Below are 18,442 nucleotides of genomic sequence, written 5' to 3'. Positions count from 1 at the left end.
CCATCCCTCACCTGCTCCTCTGGGAGCAGCTGGGGTCCAGAAAGATCCAGTGACTGCCCCATGATCCAGTAAGCAACAGAGCCCGGGTTTGAACCAACCACCTCTGATTTTCCATGGGATCCACGTGTCCCAGATACTTCAGTCCCGGCCAACCCCTCTGGCAAGTCACCCTTTGGCAAATGAGCCCCCCGGCTCTCTGCCTTTCCTGCAATCACACCAAACAGCACCGATCAACACCTCCGAGCACAGGAAACCATGTGGTGAGACACGAATATTAAAAAAATAAGCTGCATGACATTTATTTTGCCTTGTTAACATTAATATCTGTAGAAACATTTTTATTGTCAGTATAAAAATTAACAGGTTTTATTAAATACTTTCTCCGATCTCGTAACACGTAAAATCAGTGTAATCTGCATTCGTGTTGCATGGCTACAGCAAGTGAGTAGGTGTTTCGAAAGCAAAACACAATACTTGAATATAGAACGAACAACAGGGCAATGTTTCGTCTGGCATTGGTATCGGGCCGGATCTGTTGGTGAGGTCCTGCCAGAATCAGACGGAAGCAATCCCTTAAAAAGATGGAAGTATCCTCCAAACTATCAGCAGAACAACTCAGTGTTTCAATTCTCTATGATGAGACGTGAAGATCCTAAAAGGCTTCTCTAATGCCAATAAATCTGGAAGCCATTATCAAAATTCACTGAAGAGAATACAGGCTAATCTGATTAATGTGCAACTCCAGGGCACAAGGCCAGCTGCCGGAGAGAGGAACGTTCTGCTAGCATCTCAAGTAAGGCCCATCCTTGAGGAATGGGTTAAGGCATCTTTTTAAGAGAACGCTGGTCCCATTTGCCTCGGGAAGCACAGTTCAGGGTTACACGGGCCCAATGACATAGCTGCACATCAGAACAAAACACCTTCTTATCAACCGGTTCTTTTAACATGGGCATGGAGGCGGATTAAGAACAATCATCTGACAGCAGAGTTTAAACACAAATAAATCCAATCTTCATTTTCCCCAAATTAGTCATATTCTGTAAATATTTCTCTTTTCCAAGGATCTGATAACTAGTTAAGTCCGAGCAACAGATTAACTAGTCTGATGCACTGCCTGCATAGAAATGCCATTTAAATTACAAAAAAAAAAACCTATAAATGATTAATTGTTGTGTATATTACCAATTCGTTAATAAATTAATGTTATACCATTTTCCCTGAAAGCAAAAGTATTTTTCCACCTCTGCTCGGTGAAAATTAAGAAACTCTGTGTAAGAACAGCATTTAGCAAATAGCTATTTTTTTAAAAAAAGAAAGACCAATTTTCTAGGTGCGTTGGGACATCCATTTAAAATCAATACAAAAAATAATTCCTTGTAAATATATAATATATATTTATACATAATTTGAATATATTTACATACACCCAGCACCTATATACTGCAATTGTGCTCTGTAAGTGTGTGCTGACATATATTTTCTCCAATTATTACAAAATTCACAAGGAAGGCAAAAACATATGTTTGCCTTGAGTCCGGCTGCTCCACAGCCAGTACCCACAGTGGGTCATGGGCGCGTGGTGGCCCATGGCAGTCCATTGCCCCAGAAACATTCTTCTTCTCCTGATGAAGATTACAAGTTTCCAGCTGTATAAATTCTTTACACGTGTGCTGATTACTTTCCCAATTATTTACTCCTCTAATCCATATATACAAGTGGAGACAACAAGCTCCCGGAGGCATGGCCTCCCTGCTCAGTGTAGCTAGGTTCCTGGTGCTGCTCTGTTTGGGGAACGGGAGGACGAGCTCATTCATGTTTTAACATTGCCGTTTATATGTGGACACTGAGGAAGGCATGGTTCGTAAGGCATGGGGTCCGGAGAGAAAACAGAATCATCTCCTGAAGAACAAGAACTCCTTGTGTCAGGGTAACTAGGTGAATACTGTTCGAGAGGCTGACTGAGGTCCAAGTATTCCTGAAAGAAGGGAAGAGAGACGTTTTATTTCATCTTGGGTCAGGATAACAAGGTGAATATGGTTCGAGAGGCTGACTGAGGTCCAAGTATTCCTGAAAGAAGGGAAGAGAACACTTTTATTTCACATGCAGGCTCTAGAGACATTGCTATGGCAGTCGGGACAGGATGGAGGCGCCCCTTGAAGGTTCAGAGACCTAGCCCACCCTGGCTCCCACAAAGACCTCAAGACCCTAACGCTATTTACTTTTGGCTGTCCTTTTCTTTTCTTTTATGACCAATCATGGATAAATAATTGACAAGTAGGGAATGCTAAAACCTAGCTGGACTGTAGTTGCTCAGCTGTCAACCTGACTTATGGAGTCACGTGACCTCCTTGTCATTTGGCTCCTCGCTAGAGAACAGGGTTCAAATTCAAGCCCCAGCACAACGCAAAAGCATGACATGTGGATTCCCAGGACCCCTTTCAATAGTGGAGACCATGAATATTTATTTTATGAATTACATTTGACTATTGCAGTTTCGAGGATCATTTCGGGGGAATATGTCCTCACACAGTGGGTAATTTCACAGATGTGATTCATTACTCTTAGAAGCTCTCTGAGTTGGAAATGTAAACAGTTTCGCAAAAGCCTTGGATATACTCATGTATCTATTAAATCCACAATAGGCAACAGCCTATTAAAAGTTTAGGAAGATAGAGGTGAAATGTCAAAGGTTTGAAGGTTTAAAAAATTCAAAAAGGACTCTACTCCTTCTTAGAGTATCCACTAGTGTTGCCCACCGGATGGCCCCAGGATAACACGTACTCCTACTTATAACAGGGCAAGAGCCCACTCACTCCCTGTGCATGTATGGCCTGTGAGCTAAGAATGGTTTTTAACATTTTTAAATGTTTGGAGGAGGGGAGGAATCAAAAGAAGAATACTCTCTCATGGCATTAAAATGATATAAAATGACATAAAATTCAAATAAACTTTAAATTTTAGGGTCTATCAAATTGCGTCCAGAACACAGACACTCATTTACACACTCTCTGTAGCTGCATTCTCGATACAAGGCAGAGATGAGTTGTTGCAACAGAGACCATATGCCCACCAAGCTGAAAAGATTTACTGTCTGGCTCTTTACAGAAAAGGTTTGCAGACCCCTGCTCTGAAACTATGAAAAGATTTCTCAACTGGAGAACTTCTGGGTCTCAATTGCCTCAACTGGGCTAGCACACTGGGCTGGTTGTTGTACTCACACACCCAGAATTCAACTGTTCTATGACACATGCCTTTGTGTGTGTGTGGGGGGGGGGGGGCAAAAAAGTGCAGACCACAGCACAACCAGCCTCAGTGTTATCAGAAAAGAGCCCACAGAATGTTGGCGACTCCACATTTTAAAAGACGGAAAAAAAAACCACTATAATTCATCACCAGGGTTGGCAAGAGAAAGAGTCCCCATCCGAGAATGGGGGGGGGGGGGGGAGATGTGTCAGTTCCAACAACAGCAGCATTAACCACACAACTGGAAACAAACACACCCACCACATCAAAAGCGAACTTTTTGCTTACAATGATAAAAATGAAATTTTGTCCTAAATGGAACCATTTTTCTTGAGCATATGGTAATGATTTTCAGAAGGAAAAGAAACTTCGATTTTTATATCCGTTAGACAATAGGGCATTCTGCTTTTTCATTTTAGGATGCTAGATGTAAATGTCAGTATGAACAGTCCCACTTTAAATGTAAACATATAAATATATAGCACTGCGTATGGACATAAGATCATTAGAATGGAACTTTAGTGCTTTCCCAGTTTCTAAATGAAGCCATAAATGTTCAGATCTGATAGGAAAAAAATAGGAATATCAGTGGATTCCAAGTCTAGGGTTAAAGGAACTTATACTAGAAACAACAATTTTGGCAGGAGAAGAAAGTTGTGTTTTTTTCCCCTTGAACTGTTCCTTTCCTTTCAACTTCTGAAGGTCAGCTGTATTCATTTAAATGCAATCTCTCCCTTTATCAGCCACAGTCAGACTCATAAGATAATGCTGCTGGCGTAAGGCTGCATACAACATTTAATTTTTTTTTAAATCACTCTAAAACTATTAAGTGTATGATTTAAAAATAAATGTATTATTTTCTTTCTAAAATATTTAGGCAATTTTAACCTTTTTGTTGTTGTTAAGACAACTGTGGCTTTGTTTGGGGTTTCTTCCTGTTTGAATGAACACTGTTCTGCATCCTTGGGAAAGATGACAAATTCATTCACTAACCATTTCTCTCTATCGTGGGATGTCTCTGGCCTCAATGAGCTGATCATCTTTCCTGCTCTGATCAGACTCTTTCCACAACCACAGAGTTCACTATTTGCACACTGAAGCAGCCACTGTCATGGCTGAATTCGGGCAGTGAGGGACAGAACAGTATGCAGATTACACGTAATTCATAGAAAATATTTTAACAAAAGGTCCAAGTTTTCCCTTAAAATCATGTAAGTCACTCATGATAGGAAACTGTGTGTACATTGACAAGCACATTGATGGAGACCAGCCACACGCCATTCCCAGATAGGGTCATGGAGGGCTGGGTCACATGTTCTATGGAAGCTGGAAGGGCAGGACCTCACTGCATCCAAGCCCATGGATATCGGAACACCAGCAGCTCTCTCACTGATCACCAGGGCACAGAATCAACCAGCCCATGTTCCTAAACTCCTTCCCACGCAACCCACATGCTGCAGTTGGACATTTCTTTCCCTTCCCGACTCGCCATTACACACACACACACCAGGACCTACCACCCAAAAGCCACAATGCAGGGCGGCCTCACGTATAGAGCCCTCCATCTTTGGTTTTGTGAGTCAGAACTCTCAAAATGCAGTTCTGAGAAAAATCAGGATTTGGGAGGAACACAGTTTAACTCTGCCTGACCCCTGTGGAGACATGATAAACTATGCCACAGACTCCAACAGGCAAGGCTGCATTTACAAAGTCGAGCTGGTTCCCAAGCAAGGCTCATGGGCTTTGGGAAGGAGCTCCTTACCTCGTTGGTGGTGAGAGTGAGGATTCGATCCAAGTCTTCCACCAATTGTTTGAATGTCGGTCTCTGTGAGGGCACTGCATGCCAGCAATCCCTCATCATCATATACCTGGAAAACATGGATTTGCTTGGTGAATTCATTTTGTGAAGCACCAGATACATGGCTATCAGCCAGTTTTAATAGGCAATACGAAGGTATGCCCTCCATTATGAAAATGTACCGGAACTTTTCAAGCAACTAAATCAGAAGGTGGTGATTCACTTTCCCAAAACAGTCACTATTTCACTCCTCTCCAAGGCACCTGGATAGATAGAAACACCTTTACCCAATATGTTGGACAAAGGTACCTACGCCATCGAGAAAGACATGTGTCTGTTTGTTTTCAGTGTCACAGGGATTTCTAGGATCTATGCCTGATACTTTGGGTTTTCTTTTAACAATTCTAGTGGACAAAGCTTCCTCAGTTAAAAAAAAAAAAGAAGAAGTTTGAAAACCACAACGTCAAGGTAAGTTTCTTATGAATTAATTGGCCGTTGCTGAGCTGCACATTAACTTCCTGATTAACTCTTTGATAGGCCTAGGCTCCCAGGCCTTATCTTGATTATGGGTTTCGACAGGCCTGCTCTATTAGAAAGAGAGCAATAGGAACAACAAGGCGCACAATAAATGCCTTTATATAATATGCTATAAAATGTGGCCATTCATCAGACGTCCACTGTACACCGAAAAGCACTCATGGGATTACAGATATAAAATCCCAGGAAACGATACACCACAGACTGCAGTCTCTGGGACAATCACTCTTCTTAGTTAATCCTGGGGGAGGGAGGAGAGCCCCTTTTCAAAGCACTGGTTTTCCTGCACAAGACACATGTCACAAACACAGCATAATTCCACTAACAGTGTGGGGCAGGCTTTTCTAGAAATCAGCTCACACAGTTTTAGAGTCAGATCTGGTACTCTAAGGATGGCACCTGGACAGATTTTTAATTCTCTGCCCTAAAAATATGGGGGAAAGTAGAGGGAACCAGACACTCGTTCCTTTGCTCTCAGGAAAGGCGGTCGGTGTCAGACTACAATAGCAGTTTTCAGTGATCACAAAAAAGCTGCAGGAGCACGCGGTCCACTCGCTGTGCTGGGGCGAGGCGCAACTTGTGAGGAAAGGTTGTGTTCCTTCTTTGATCCTACACCCTGCGGGGACAAGCTCCATGGCTTCCTAGCTTGTGTGTGAGGGAGGGCCAGATGTACCTTCCTGTCACTGAGGAGCGCCAACAGCGAGGCACAGCACAGTGGCCCAGGAAGGTCACCCCGTTCTACTCTGCAAAGTCGGGAGCCCTCAGCGGGCAGCCCGACACCCTCTGTGATTTAAAACTCACTCCATACACCTCAGAATGATGTTCTTTCTTTTGGACAGGCATGGCTGTCAGTGTAGCTATCTATCTCAGTTCTGGGATGGAGCCCAGAAAGCTTCAGCAATTCTTCTTTTTAGAGCGTGTTTAGAAAACCGAAATAAGTCGGGAGAAGTGCTATTGGAGTGGTGGGTCCACTGCGTTTCGGGGGAGACAACGGCCCTTACAGTTCATTCGTGCAGTTTGCTGGCTTATCCATCCTGTGTCCTTCCTTAAGCAGCTTAAAAAGTTCCTCCACGGGAATCCCTGGGTAGGGTGAGCCCCCCAGAGTGAAGATCTCCCACATCAACACCCCGAAGGACCAGCTGCAGAGAAGGGAGAAAACACAGTGTTACTAACCCGCCTGAATCACGAAAGCCAGACGTGCCCAGTTAAGACACTACACGCGCGCTCGCTCCTTCCGTTCAAAGACAGATGACCTGTGGCCTCCTACAGTTCACCCTACATGCCCCTTCCTGCCCACAAGGAGCATCTCTGGGGATGTTCCAGTTGAATTTTCCATCAACAGACAAGTGATGGTAAACCATCACTCTTTTTCCTTTTGGTGGAGATTTCGGATTGGGTTTCTTCTTCTGTCACTCTCAAAAGTTATTCGTCTTAAATGCAGTGTTAGCAATGTGAAGACCCCGAATCCTAAGCTGCAAGGCTCTTCATGCTCCCAACCAAGTCTTCCATTGGCCTATGTGCCCAACCCAAGGGCTGTGACCTACCAGGACAGGCAAATGACAGAATAAGGCTAGCGAGCTTATTTTGCAAGGTAACAGCTGCCCAACATGGCCAGTGAAGCATCTGAGGGCACAAAGGCTTGTGACCTATTAAGGTCACAGAGGGGAATTAGCACCGGGCTGGCATTGCGATTGGAAGTATCCTGTGCCCGGCTGAGTTTCATACAACAGAAACTGAAAACATCACACAGGGCACAATGTATACCTGACCTCGTAGAGACCCACAGTTGAACTTTCTGAGCCTCATTCAGGAGGCTCACTTCCTGGGATAATCAAGCCGAGAATCCTGCATTTAGCTATGTCATCATGGCTCTGGAAACACAGCCTTACTGACTCTATCTGGGTAAGTTTCAGAAATGAAACTGTCCCCAGTTTGTGCAGAACCAAAGAGGGAGCACAACACAGGCAGTTGTGCGTGCTACAGAAACGCCTTCCCTCCAGTACTGCTGAGGAGGCCCCTCTGTGCGAGGGGGGAATCGTGCCTACCCCAGAAGCCCTCCTGCTCACACAAACACAGCTCAGCTGATTTTTTTAAAACTTTTTATTTTGGAATAATTAGAGATTCCTGTAAATGTGCAAGACGCCGTACAGAGAGATCCTCTGTACCTTTCACCCAGCTTCCCACAACGGTAACATCTTTCAGCCAAATCTATAATTCGAACATACCAATTGGAGCCTGACCCTGATAGTACTTTTAAGTGTATCCTAATAGATAGAAATATTATACGGGGCTCACTATATTTCTGTAATTATCAAGAATGCTAAGATAGTCAGAATTTTTTCAAAAGATAAACAAACAGTGAGCAGACCCTGCAAAGGTCACCTGAGCAGGACCAAGTACCACTCAGCCTCCCCCTCTAGGGACAACCCTGGGTTGGGAGACATTCGACAAACCACCTTCACAGAGGAAAGTTTCAGGATTCCTTCACTAAGGGAGTGAAGCACACACCAACAGCGTGGCAAATGAGATAGCAGCTTAGTAGCTGCGCGTCCGTGAATAAATTCAAAGAGGGGACTTCCACTCGGACAAGAGGAGGTGAGCCATCCTACGTCCCGTGCACTCTGAAGCCAGGCAGGTTAGTAACAACCGAGCACCGGTGACCAGCCTACCATAAAATCCATCCTTTCTAGAGAAGGCCAGCTCCAGCACCTTCTATGAATGTACAAAACACAGCAAGCGCCAAAGAATGAAGAAAGGCAAAAAACATGCACTATTTTTGCAAGTCAACCCGATGGAGCAGCCAGAGAAAGGGGAGTTACTTACACGTCACTCTGATGGGTATACACTCTATCAAAAAGGGCTTCTGGAGCCATCCACTTGACTGGAAGTCGCCCCTGTGAGTGTGGATGGAAAATAAATAAATAAATAAAAAGCAAACCAATATATCGAAACCAGTTTACTTAGCAGTCTCAACCGGGCTGTGCCCTATTTTAAGAGCTAATGCTCCAGTGATTTTCACTGGCCAGTCAGAGCAGAAATAAGGTCCAAGTGGGACGACCCATAACGTGTGAGATACACAGATTCAGGCACGTGAAAAACAAAGTGTTTTTCCCTTGGGTTGTTATCATCACCAATCTCCCTAGTACGCAGACACATTCTGACCAACTTCTAGGCAAAAACACTCCCAAGCCCTAATCTTTGCAAGGAAAAGTTACTGGCAGAGTCTTCTGAATATCCTAGAGGCTGCTGATTACTCTGTATGAATGTTTCACATATACTGAATGTGTCTTAAAGAGAGTCAAAATTTGCTTATTGAGAAGTTTGTGAAGAGTAAGGCAAGAGAACAGAAATGAAGGGCAGAGGAATGAAGCCTCATCAGCACTTCCACATATTTCTTCTGGAACATTCTGTGACACCTCCCCCCCCTTCCCACTATATCATTGCCATAGACTTACATTTGTGGTCTTTTTGTAATAGTCTATATTGTTGATATCTCTGGCCAGGCCAAAGTCTGCTATTTTCATCACATTGTTTTCTGTTACCAAAACATTTCTGGCTGCTAAATCTCGATGAATACACTGAAACCGGAAAAAAAAAAAAACAACACCTCATTTTAAAATACTTCAAGGATAAAAAAGAAATATACTGTCTTCTGACAGAAAAGCACACAGGTTAACTAAGTAACCACATTCTTTTATCTACAGTTGACCGAGACCACCAGCCTCCTGTGTACAAGATCTGTAGTAGATTATCCTAAAATCTTTTATCTCAACACTTGATCTCTTGCCCTTTACAGCCAAACTTTCAGAAGAGCTGGCTGAACTCCGACATCACATGGTCTTCACTTCCTGGTCACTCCTCCAACATTCCAACCTGTTCCCATCCCTGCCCTTCGAAAGGTTATGAAGAACTTCTTGTCAGACCCAAATGTCCTCTTCTTACTGCCTCAAATCTTTCCCTCCCTGCAGTTCCGAACACTGTTGGCTTCTTGCTCATTTTTGAAAACTGTCCTCCCACTGAGTCACCCCATTCCTCTCTAGGCTCACACTCTTCCTTTCTCTTCACCCACTCAGATTCCTTGGCCACCTCCTCTCTTCCCGTCCCCAAGGTAGAAGAAATGTCCCATCAATTTTGTATATTTCCATACACACGTATCCTCAGGGCTTCGATTCTTAGGTACATCCTAAAGATTTGCAAATTCCTCTCTCCATCCTGACCTCTCTCCTGGGACCATGTTCTCATTTTCAACAGGCCATTTCCACATTGATGGCCCACTCCCCTAATTCTTGTCTTCTTGGTCTCTCTTGGTCAGAGGGGTATACGCCAGAATTCTTTATACACTCCTCCCAAGTTCTGTTGATTTCAACCTCCAAATGCCTCTCCAATTTGTCCACCCCACTGCAGTCTCACTGCTAACTGCTTATTCCAGGCCATCATCACCGCCCAGCCCTCACACTCACAGATGGCCACGCTGCATACCTGACAGGTCCCCAGGCTCCCAAACTCAGTCTTATTTGTACCTTCTATGCTGCCTGCATGTGTGTGGTGTTTCTGAAAGGATCGATCATGTCCTTTCCTGCCTTGTATCATGGGCAATACCTGTCTATCCATAGTCTCAGTCCAGTCCTAGCAAGACTCCTAGCCCCCACAAGGGGCCCAACCTATGTTGCCACAAACATGGGGATAAAACAAGCTGGAATGCTCACTCCAGGGCAGCTGGATTTATAGTCCTGACACTAACTCTTTGGCCTCATAAAGGTCCGGTCATTGTAAGTTCTATTTTTCCTTTCTACAAATGACACACTCGCTGTTGTGTTTTAGTTGCACTTTAATATACCAAAATTTCATCACGATATGTGGTATGAGGCTCCCAAATCATCATCCCCTTATTTTGGGGAAAGGTGTAAAGAAGTGAAAAAACATCCGTATCAAACATTTTTTCACAGGTTCCCAGCAATGGTTAACGAACATATGAAGGAGAGTCTTAATAATCCATTCAACAAGGCTCAAGTGGGGCTGATGTTAGATAGGCACTCCACGAAAAGGCGAAATAAAAAAGGAGCAAGCCAAACTGTCTATGAAGAGTAAGTGAGGAATTTTTTTTCTGCTCACACCACCCCCATTCCTTGTTTTTATATGCTTCTGTGGCCCCCTGGATAGGCTAAGATCAGAAGAGGGAAAGCAGGAAAGCCCACAAGCGTGCCGGAGCCCCGCCAGGACGGAAGCAGGAAACGTGAGAGCTCCCAGCAGCCGCCTGGGGAGCTGGCTGGGGTGGGAGCTGCGTTCCTGGTTTTGGAGGCCTCTTCAAATTGAACTTCCAAGGCCTGGGCCAAACTCTCCCGGCAGTGTGCTCCCTGCCGACACCAGCTCTGTGCGTTTGGCAACTGTGTGGTCAGTAGAATCTGGCTTCCCACGTACTGGGCTCTGACCACACATCAGGGCTCAGCGCAGCGATACCGTGATGGCGACCTCCACCATCTTCTCAGCGAGAGCCCGATAAAGCACCCACCTTCTGCATCCCAGGGTGAGAGCAAACACCAAGGCCCTCACGCTGGGCTGAGCAAGAAGAGACTTGGAACCAAACCCAAGAAAAGAAAAGAAGTCAAGCCAAATTCCCATCACGTGCAGAAATCTGAGTTGCTTTCCAGCGCAGAGAGCTGACCACTTTACAGAACTAGGGCCCTCAACTGTTTGGTCTTCCATTTCTTTAGTAAGTGAAAGCCAATGGGTCACTCGGGGAAGGAAAACTAACCCCCCTTTGACCCAGACAGTGTGCTGGGTACCTCTGCTGACTGCATTCAAGTCACACGGCAACCTGTGAGACAGGGAAGCTGGGACTTACTTAAAAGAAAAAAAACCTACTCGGGTTTAACGCCTTGGAGGTTTAACTGTTTTGAGGATTTGGTAAAAATAGGGTAGTTTGAACTGAAAAATAGCAAGGCTTTCATAATTTGTATAAGGCTCAAATACCCCGTTACCTAATTGTATTACTGTATAGATGACGCTGTTTCTTCACTCATCTGCCCCAGAGTCGCCGCCCCCCCGCCCCCCACTCACACCTGTAACTTCCCAGCGCTGAGCACACAGCCTGGCCCAGAAAGTGTTTATTGGGCTGAATTCATAATTACACTCCCTCAGTAACGAGCCAGAGATCTCACTCGTCAGGTTCTTTGTTTTGTTTTTGTGCCCTTTCCTTCCAGACACAGGTCTCTAACAAGCTCCTCCCACCCACTATGAGGGAATGGGTGTGGGGAGGCCGGCCTCTGACTGTCCGGCCTCTGACTGTCCGGCTCCTTCATTCTCCACCTTCAGGAATAAGCTCTCCATTTTTGGAAGTAGGCTCCACTCATGGGGACCATTCTTAAGACATTCATCTACCACTTCAAACCTGGTGTGGTCCTTAGCTGCGTGTGGCTGTCAGCACCGGGTGTTAGAACCCTGCAAAGCCCAAGAACATGCGACTCTGTCCCTTCTACACCCTCCCCCATGTTAGTGAACAAAGCCCTCCACAAGGCATCTCATGGGCCCTCCTGTCGGTCCAGAGGGAGGCGGGGATTACCCGAGAGCAGGGCAGGCTGGGGAGCTGAATGGGTGGGTGGGTAGAGAACCAAAGGGCCAGGCCTGGGACCAGCCACTTTACTCTGCAGACCTACAATGAGGTCAGTGATTCACACACACCCGCCTCAACGCTTTGCTGGCGCTTCCAACAGTCCTCAGCACCTTATCCATAAAATGGGGATAGAATCACACCCACTTCAGAGTTGTTCTGAGGTTATGGGTGATATTGTATGTGATAAAATGCTTGGCCCCAATGCTGGCAGATGTTAAGGTCTCAAAAACTGGTAGCGATTAGTAATAATGGTAATTTCCATTATCATAACACTATTAATAAGGGTATTTTCAGTCTGTCATTCTAAAATGTATTCAATTTGCCCTTTTTCGCAGTTCACCCGACTCGTGGTTCTCTCTCCACCATACCAAGCAGCTCTAACACAGGAAGGATGTCAAAGACCTCTGGACTGGGGGGTCAGGGGGCGTCTGCCACTGGCTCCACCGGCCGGCTCCAATGCACGTTCTTCTCTCCTCATGCTGAGCAGAAGGGCCCCCCGCTGACCAGTCACCTTCCTGAAACTCCTCCTGTGGCCTCTGTGAACCATATCCCCACCGACCCCCACCAATGACCTCGTCCATCCCCATGGCTTGAACCTACACCTTCCTTTGCTGGCTCCCAAGGTGTAGTCAGCCACGCTTCCGCCTGTAGCTTCCGGGTCGACATCTGCTCTTGAATTCTCACACAAGTTCTAAGTACGCATTGAAATTTCAACGACATCTACTCCGGCCATCTTCCCCAGACCAGCCCCTCGTCGTCTTTATCCTGGCTAGCTGCAACACCATCCAATTTCTCAAGCTGGAAACCCAGGACTCATCCTGGATCTCTCTTCCTCTCCCTCTCCCATCTAATCAATCCATTCACTAACCTGAAAGCAAAATGTATCCAAAATCAATCTATTTCTCTAGTGTCTTTGAAGCCAGTAACCCTCGTCCAAACCACCACCACCTTTCATAGGACTCGGAACTTCCAACCCACTGTGCATGCAACACAAGAGTGAGCTTTACCCCACAAACCTGATCACACGACCCGCACCACTCAGGGGCTTCCTGCAGCTCCAAGAGTGCAGTCCAGAGACCTTGCCTACAGCTGCAAGGTCCTAAATGAGCTGGGCCTGCCCGTCTCCAGCCACATCTCACACCCTCCTCTCCTCCTCAGAGTCTCTGCACTGCGTGTCCCTCTGCGGGCGTGCTCACCAGCCAGCCACCTTCCCTCCCTAACCACCCCAGCCCCCACTGTTCCCACCTCTACACTGTTTGCTTTCTCCACAGTACTTGTCTCAGCTTTTTACATACGTTTATTTCCACATTTATTGTTCACCTCTCCTACTGTCACACACAGTTCCTGCTCCAAGAGTTCAAAGACTATGTCCGTTCTGGCCACTTTCTATAACAGCCAACCTGGGGCACGAGGCATCTGAATCAGGAATGCTCAGAAATATTTGCTGAGGATGAATAAAATGACTAGGCAGCCCTACTACCAGCTAGCTCTGTATTAGCAGCAGCAGCTCGCTGCGTCCAAACAAATGTTTCCCCCTTTCGCACACAGCGAGTGCCCGGGGTGACCAAGACCAGAGGGTCAGAAAAGGCAGCAGGCTGTCCTCTCCGGGGGTTTATTTAGGAATATTTCAAAACTACAGACAAGGTGAAACAGAACAATGGATATCCATGCTTGCCACTCGCCTGTCTGGTTTCTTTCTCTCCATACCCAACCTCCCCCCACTCACGCGTGCACACAGGCATATTTTATGGTGAACCATTTAAAAGTGAGTTGCAGACCTCATCGGTACTTCACATCTAAATCCTCGAGCTTGTACCTCCTACCTGCACATGATTCCACTCTCCCCACACCCCAAATTTAACCCCGACAATCGTATTGTCTAATATACAGTCCATATTCAAATTTCAATTGTTCATCAACGTCCTTTATAAAAGCTGTCCCCCATCACCCACCATAACAGGACTCAGTCTAGGATCAACCATCTGCATGTCACGTCACGTCTCTTAGCCGCCTTCAATCTGAAACTGTGTCCCCAACATTTTTTGTCTTTCATGATGCTGACACTTTGAAGTGATGTCTTGTCGCATGTTCCACATTCTCAATCGAATTGTTTCCTTGTGCCAAAGGCTTTTCGATTGGCAACCCCCCCACCCCGCCCCGTACATGCACACACACACACTACCGCAGAACGCACAACTGCGCTTTCGTTTTCTAAAATCTATACATTGGGAGATTTTATAGGAAAAAAGTCTTCAGCTCTGGACTTCCTTGAAAACAAAACCAAAAACACCAAAACAACACAAAACACAGAATGTGTGATAGCTCTGGCAATGTTCCCATGTGGCCACAGACAGCAGGGACTGAAACACAGCACCCCAAACCCACCCCAAATGCCTACATGCTGTGTGATCAGCGGCTCCTTCACTCACTCGTGAGACTGACACAACCACGACCCAGCCCGGCCCCCAGGTGACAGGAGGTCCACTCCTGCCAGAGACTCTCTCTTCTTTGGGGACCTGAGGAATTCCTAAAGCTGCATCAAGCTCCAATGCAGGTAGGGTCTGACCCCACCTCTGCCCAAGAAGGGAACTGTGCAGTACCGCACCCACCCAAGTGTCATCCTAAATGCCCCAGAGGGACATATGGGCACCTGTCTAACTGCTTTTGGAATAACTCAGATGTTTCAAGTTCCATGACAAGTGGCATTCTTAGAATGCAGGGGGTTCACCTCAGGGGACCTGGCCCACTTCTAACCACAGAGGGTCAACCCACTAAATGAGACAAAATAAACCCAAATAATATCCATGACTCAATATTACTAAAATATCCCTTCTCTTGATCATCATTTTTAGCACATTGCAAACTTGAAACTGGAAACACCACACTGAAAGAAAGTCTGTGTCCAAAAACCCACTATCAAACAAATAAAGCCCCCAAATCATCAGAATTAATGGCAGCGTGCTCTAAACCAGCTGTTCTCAAGCTGGAGGCCTGCATCCTGGGACGGTCACGCCCGGCCCCGTCTCAGAGAAGAGACACCTTTTCTCCTCCTCTCTACACATCACTGAAGGTTTACGAGGCCACTTCGCTTTTAACCCTAATATGAATAATGCAAGAAATGTTTCCCCGGTTGCACAAGACAAGCAAGGGCTTGATTTAGCAAATGAGCACATCCAAATGGCCTGCTTTCTTCAAAGACGTTTGTAAGTGGGATCCAGCCCACCGAGGAGAACGTGAAGCACTCACTTTTTGGGAAGCCAGGTACTCCATGCCTCTGGCCAGCTGGTAGGTGCATGATACCAAGTCCTTGAAGGTCATCTGCTCCTCGGGAACACGGTTGATGTCATAGGAGTACTCCATGCCAGGTGGCCTCCGGGCTCGGAGGTACTCGCGGAGGTTGCCTTTCGAGGCATACTCAACTATGACGTAGAGTGGCCCTGTGGGGGGAGAGAACAAGCTCCCTGAAGCAGTGAACCCAGGCTCTGCCCTCAGGCCGCTCAGCAAAGGAGCTTTAGTTATCACAACCCAGTGCTTTTTCTGTTTGTTTTCATTTAAACACGCAGAAAAGCACACACACACCTGCTTTCTAATCTCCCCAAATGACAGTCGACACCTGGTCAAGACGGCCTCCAACGTCTTTAAGAACTTACACCGAGATATGGGAGTGACTTTCCACTCAATCCCACGCTCTCACCTACACCCTCCTGGAAAGCAATGGAGAGCATCAATGTGTTCCTTCCCGCTCATCTGAACTCTTTTATATACACATATGGATCAATAAACAGTGTATTACTTTAATCCCAGGAATGAGTGATAAAGATATATAACTCTGCAACATGTTTCCCCTCCATGTTATCCTTGTGACATCCAGTTAGGCTGACAATAAATCTAGACCATTCCTTTTAACAGCGACACACAGGCACACCTCCCTTTATTGAGCTGCACTTTACTGTGCTTTCACGGATATTGCATTTTTCACAAATGGAAGGTCTGTGCAACCCCGTGAGGTGCAAGTCTGTCAGCGCCATTTTCCAACAACACTGACTCACTTTGTGTCCCATGTTGGTAATTCTTGCTCAATATTTCAAACTTTTCGTTATTATTATATGTGTGGTGGTGATCCGTGCTCAGTCATCTTTGATGTTGCAAATGGAACTGGGGGCGCCACACACCACGCCCTCACAAGACTGAGAACTTAATAAATGGTGTGTGTGCTCTGACTGCTCCCTCTCCTTGGGCCTCCCTATTCTCTGAGACCCAATATTGAAAACAGGCCAATTCATAGCCCTGAACTGGCCCGTGAGTGTTCAAGGGAAAGGAAGAGTCAATCGATGGGGCACACTTCATGGCCGCCTTTTTTAAGAAACTGCCACGGCCACCCCAACCTTCAGCCACCACCATTCTTGACCATCCACATCGAGGTAAGACCCTTACCGGCAAAAAGAGTATGACTCGCTGAAGGCTCGGATGACGGTTAGCATTTTTTTTTTAAGCAATCAGGTATTTTTAAATTACAGTTAGCATTTTTTTAGACATAATGCTATTGCACTCAACAGACTACAGGAGAGTGGAAACATAACTTTTATATGCACTGGGAAACCAAAAAATGCGTCTCACTTTATAGAGGTGGTCTGGAACCAAACCTGCAGCATGTCCAAGGTATGCCTATATAGTCTGCCATATAAACACACCACTGCATCTATCCATTCCCCTGTAGGTTGCTTCCAGATTGGAGCCATCACTGACAAACAGTGTGTAACAAACATTCCTATGCATGTCTCCTTGTACACATGTGCAGTCATTTCTCCATGGACACCGCAGAAGACGGGCTGGCAAACTATAGCCCACAGGCCAAATCCTGCCCACTGCCTGTTTCTGTAATTAAAACTTTTTGGCACACAGCCAAGCCCACTCATTTCAGTATTGGCTGTGGCTGCTTTCACATTACAACAGCAGAAATAAGTAGTTGCCACATAGCCGAAAATATTTACAACCATCCTCGACTACTGGTATAGACCTAAAAGAGAAATTGCTGAGGCAAAGAGAGGCATTTTCAACTGATTAATTGTTGTCAAAATGCCAGGGAGCTCTTAGATGACAGAAGCAGGGGTCTCTCCCCACTAAGGAAGGTGATATGTCCCTTCATACCTCACTCCTCTTTTAAGCTATGCTTGGAAGCCCTTCTGTGGGCATCTGCTGCCCAGAGCAAGACCTGGCTTCCTCAACCCCCATTTTAAGAGAACTTATCAACCAAAACATAGGACCTTATTGTGAGAAACTTCTCTTAGCATTCACAAAACAAAAACATAAGGAGACCGCCTTTTCCAGACACCCTCCGGGTTATGCCCTACGAACATTAGGGCCCTACAGCCCTCCCATCCAAAGTCGCCCAACAACCATCTTTCCTGAGTACCCCCCCACCCCCCACAAGTCACAAAGTCCCCTTCGTGTTCAACGCCAGACCCATCTTCCTAGTTTTTTTTCCCTTAGGGGATTTTAAAGAGAACTTAAACTTGCACTTGAAGTGTCCTTAGGAGCAAACCCAAAAATCCAACTGTTTCCCACATGACACTAACATTGACCTGTGGAGAATCTGAATGAAAGCATTTTTCCTGCTACTCACCATCCTGAGTACAGGCTCCAAGGAGATTTATGATATTTTTGTGTTTTCCAATCATCTTCATCATCTCCATCTCTGACACTAGATCAGAAAGGTCCTTCTCTGTGGCATCATCTGCGAACATTAGGTAAATTAAAAATCAGTTCATTTCTTCTAACCCATCGGCGGCTGCTGTTCATTGCTGAAAACTTCGTGGAAACAGCATGAAATTGACTTTTAGGCCTCTGACACGGAGGCCAATTCTTTTCCAGCAAAAAAAGGACTTTTTCCAAGTCATCTCCCTCATTTTATTGGGCAAAAGTCGAGACGGGGAACTGCCCTACTCCACATCAAATAGTTAATTTGGGGTCCATAGGGTCAAAAGTCAGACCTAGAATAGAGGCCTCTGCCACTGAGGGCAATTCTTTTCCAGCAAACCTCATACACGTGGAGTGTTTAACTCAAACGTGAAATAAACCCATCCTTAGGCAGGTCCAAGGTGCCTCAGAAAACAACATCAAACTTCATGGTGCCTGAAAGCAACCGTGCAGACATCTGGAGAGGAGGAGGAGGAGGAAGGATGGGGCACCTCAAATCACTACAGACTTTCTGCAGACCACGTGTTGGTAACTCAAGCCCTCAGAGTCCTGAGAAC

The 18,442-nt window shown here is 45.9% G+C and overlaps 1 protein-coding gene across 7 annotated transcripts in view; it reads right to left on the bottom strand.

The window, feature by feature from the left end:
- Positions 1-274: 274 nt before the first annotated feature.
- The window catches only part of FGFR2 (fibroblast growth factor receptor 2), a 101,492-nt gene continuing 83,324 nt past the window's right edge, over positions 275-18,442 (bottom strand). For all 7 annotated transcript variants that reach the window (XM_081073632.1, XM_081073631.1, XM_081073633.1 and 4 more), the window contains 7 exons: positions 17,812-17,922; positions 15,435-15,625; positions 9,034-9,156; positions 8,402-8,472; positions 6,580-6,717; positions 5,006-5,111; positions 275-1,975 (listed from right to left, as the gene is read on the bottom strand). In XM_081073632.1, the coding sequence (XP_080929758.1) occupies positions 1,811-1,975; positions 5,006-5,111; positions 6,580-6,717; positions 8,402-8,472; positions 9,034-9,156; positions 15,435-15,625; positions 17,812-17,922 (905 nt within the window). In that variant the 3' untranslated portion in view covers positions 275-1,810. The remainder of the gene's footprint in view (positions 1,976-5,005; positions 5,112-6,579; positions 6,718-8,401; positions 8,473-9,033; positions 9,157-15,434; positions 15,626-17,811; positions 17,923-18,442) is intronic.

The sequence above is a fragment of the Rhinolophus hipposideros genome, assembly GCF_964194185.1.
Source record: "Rhinolophus hipposideros genome assembly, chromosome: 15".
NCBI classification, from domain to species: domain Eukaryota; kingdom Metazoa; phylum Chordata; class Mammalia; order Chiroptera; family Rhinolophidae; genus Rhinolophus; species Rhinolophus hipposideros.
The sequence above is the reverse complement of the archived record's forward strand: the minus strand, read 5'-3'. Positions and strand labels throughout refer to the sequence as shown.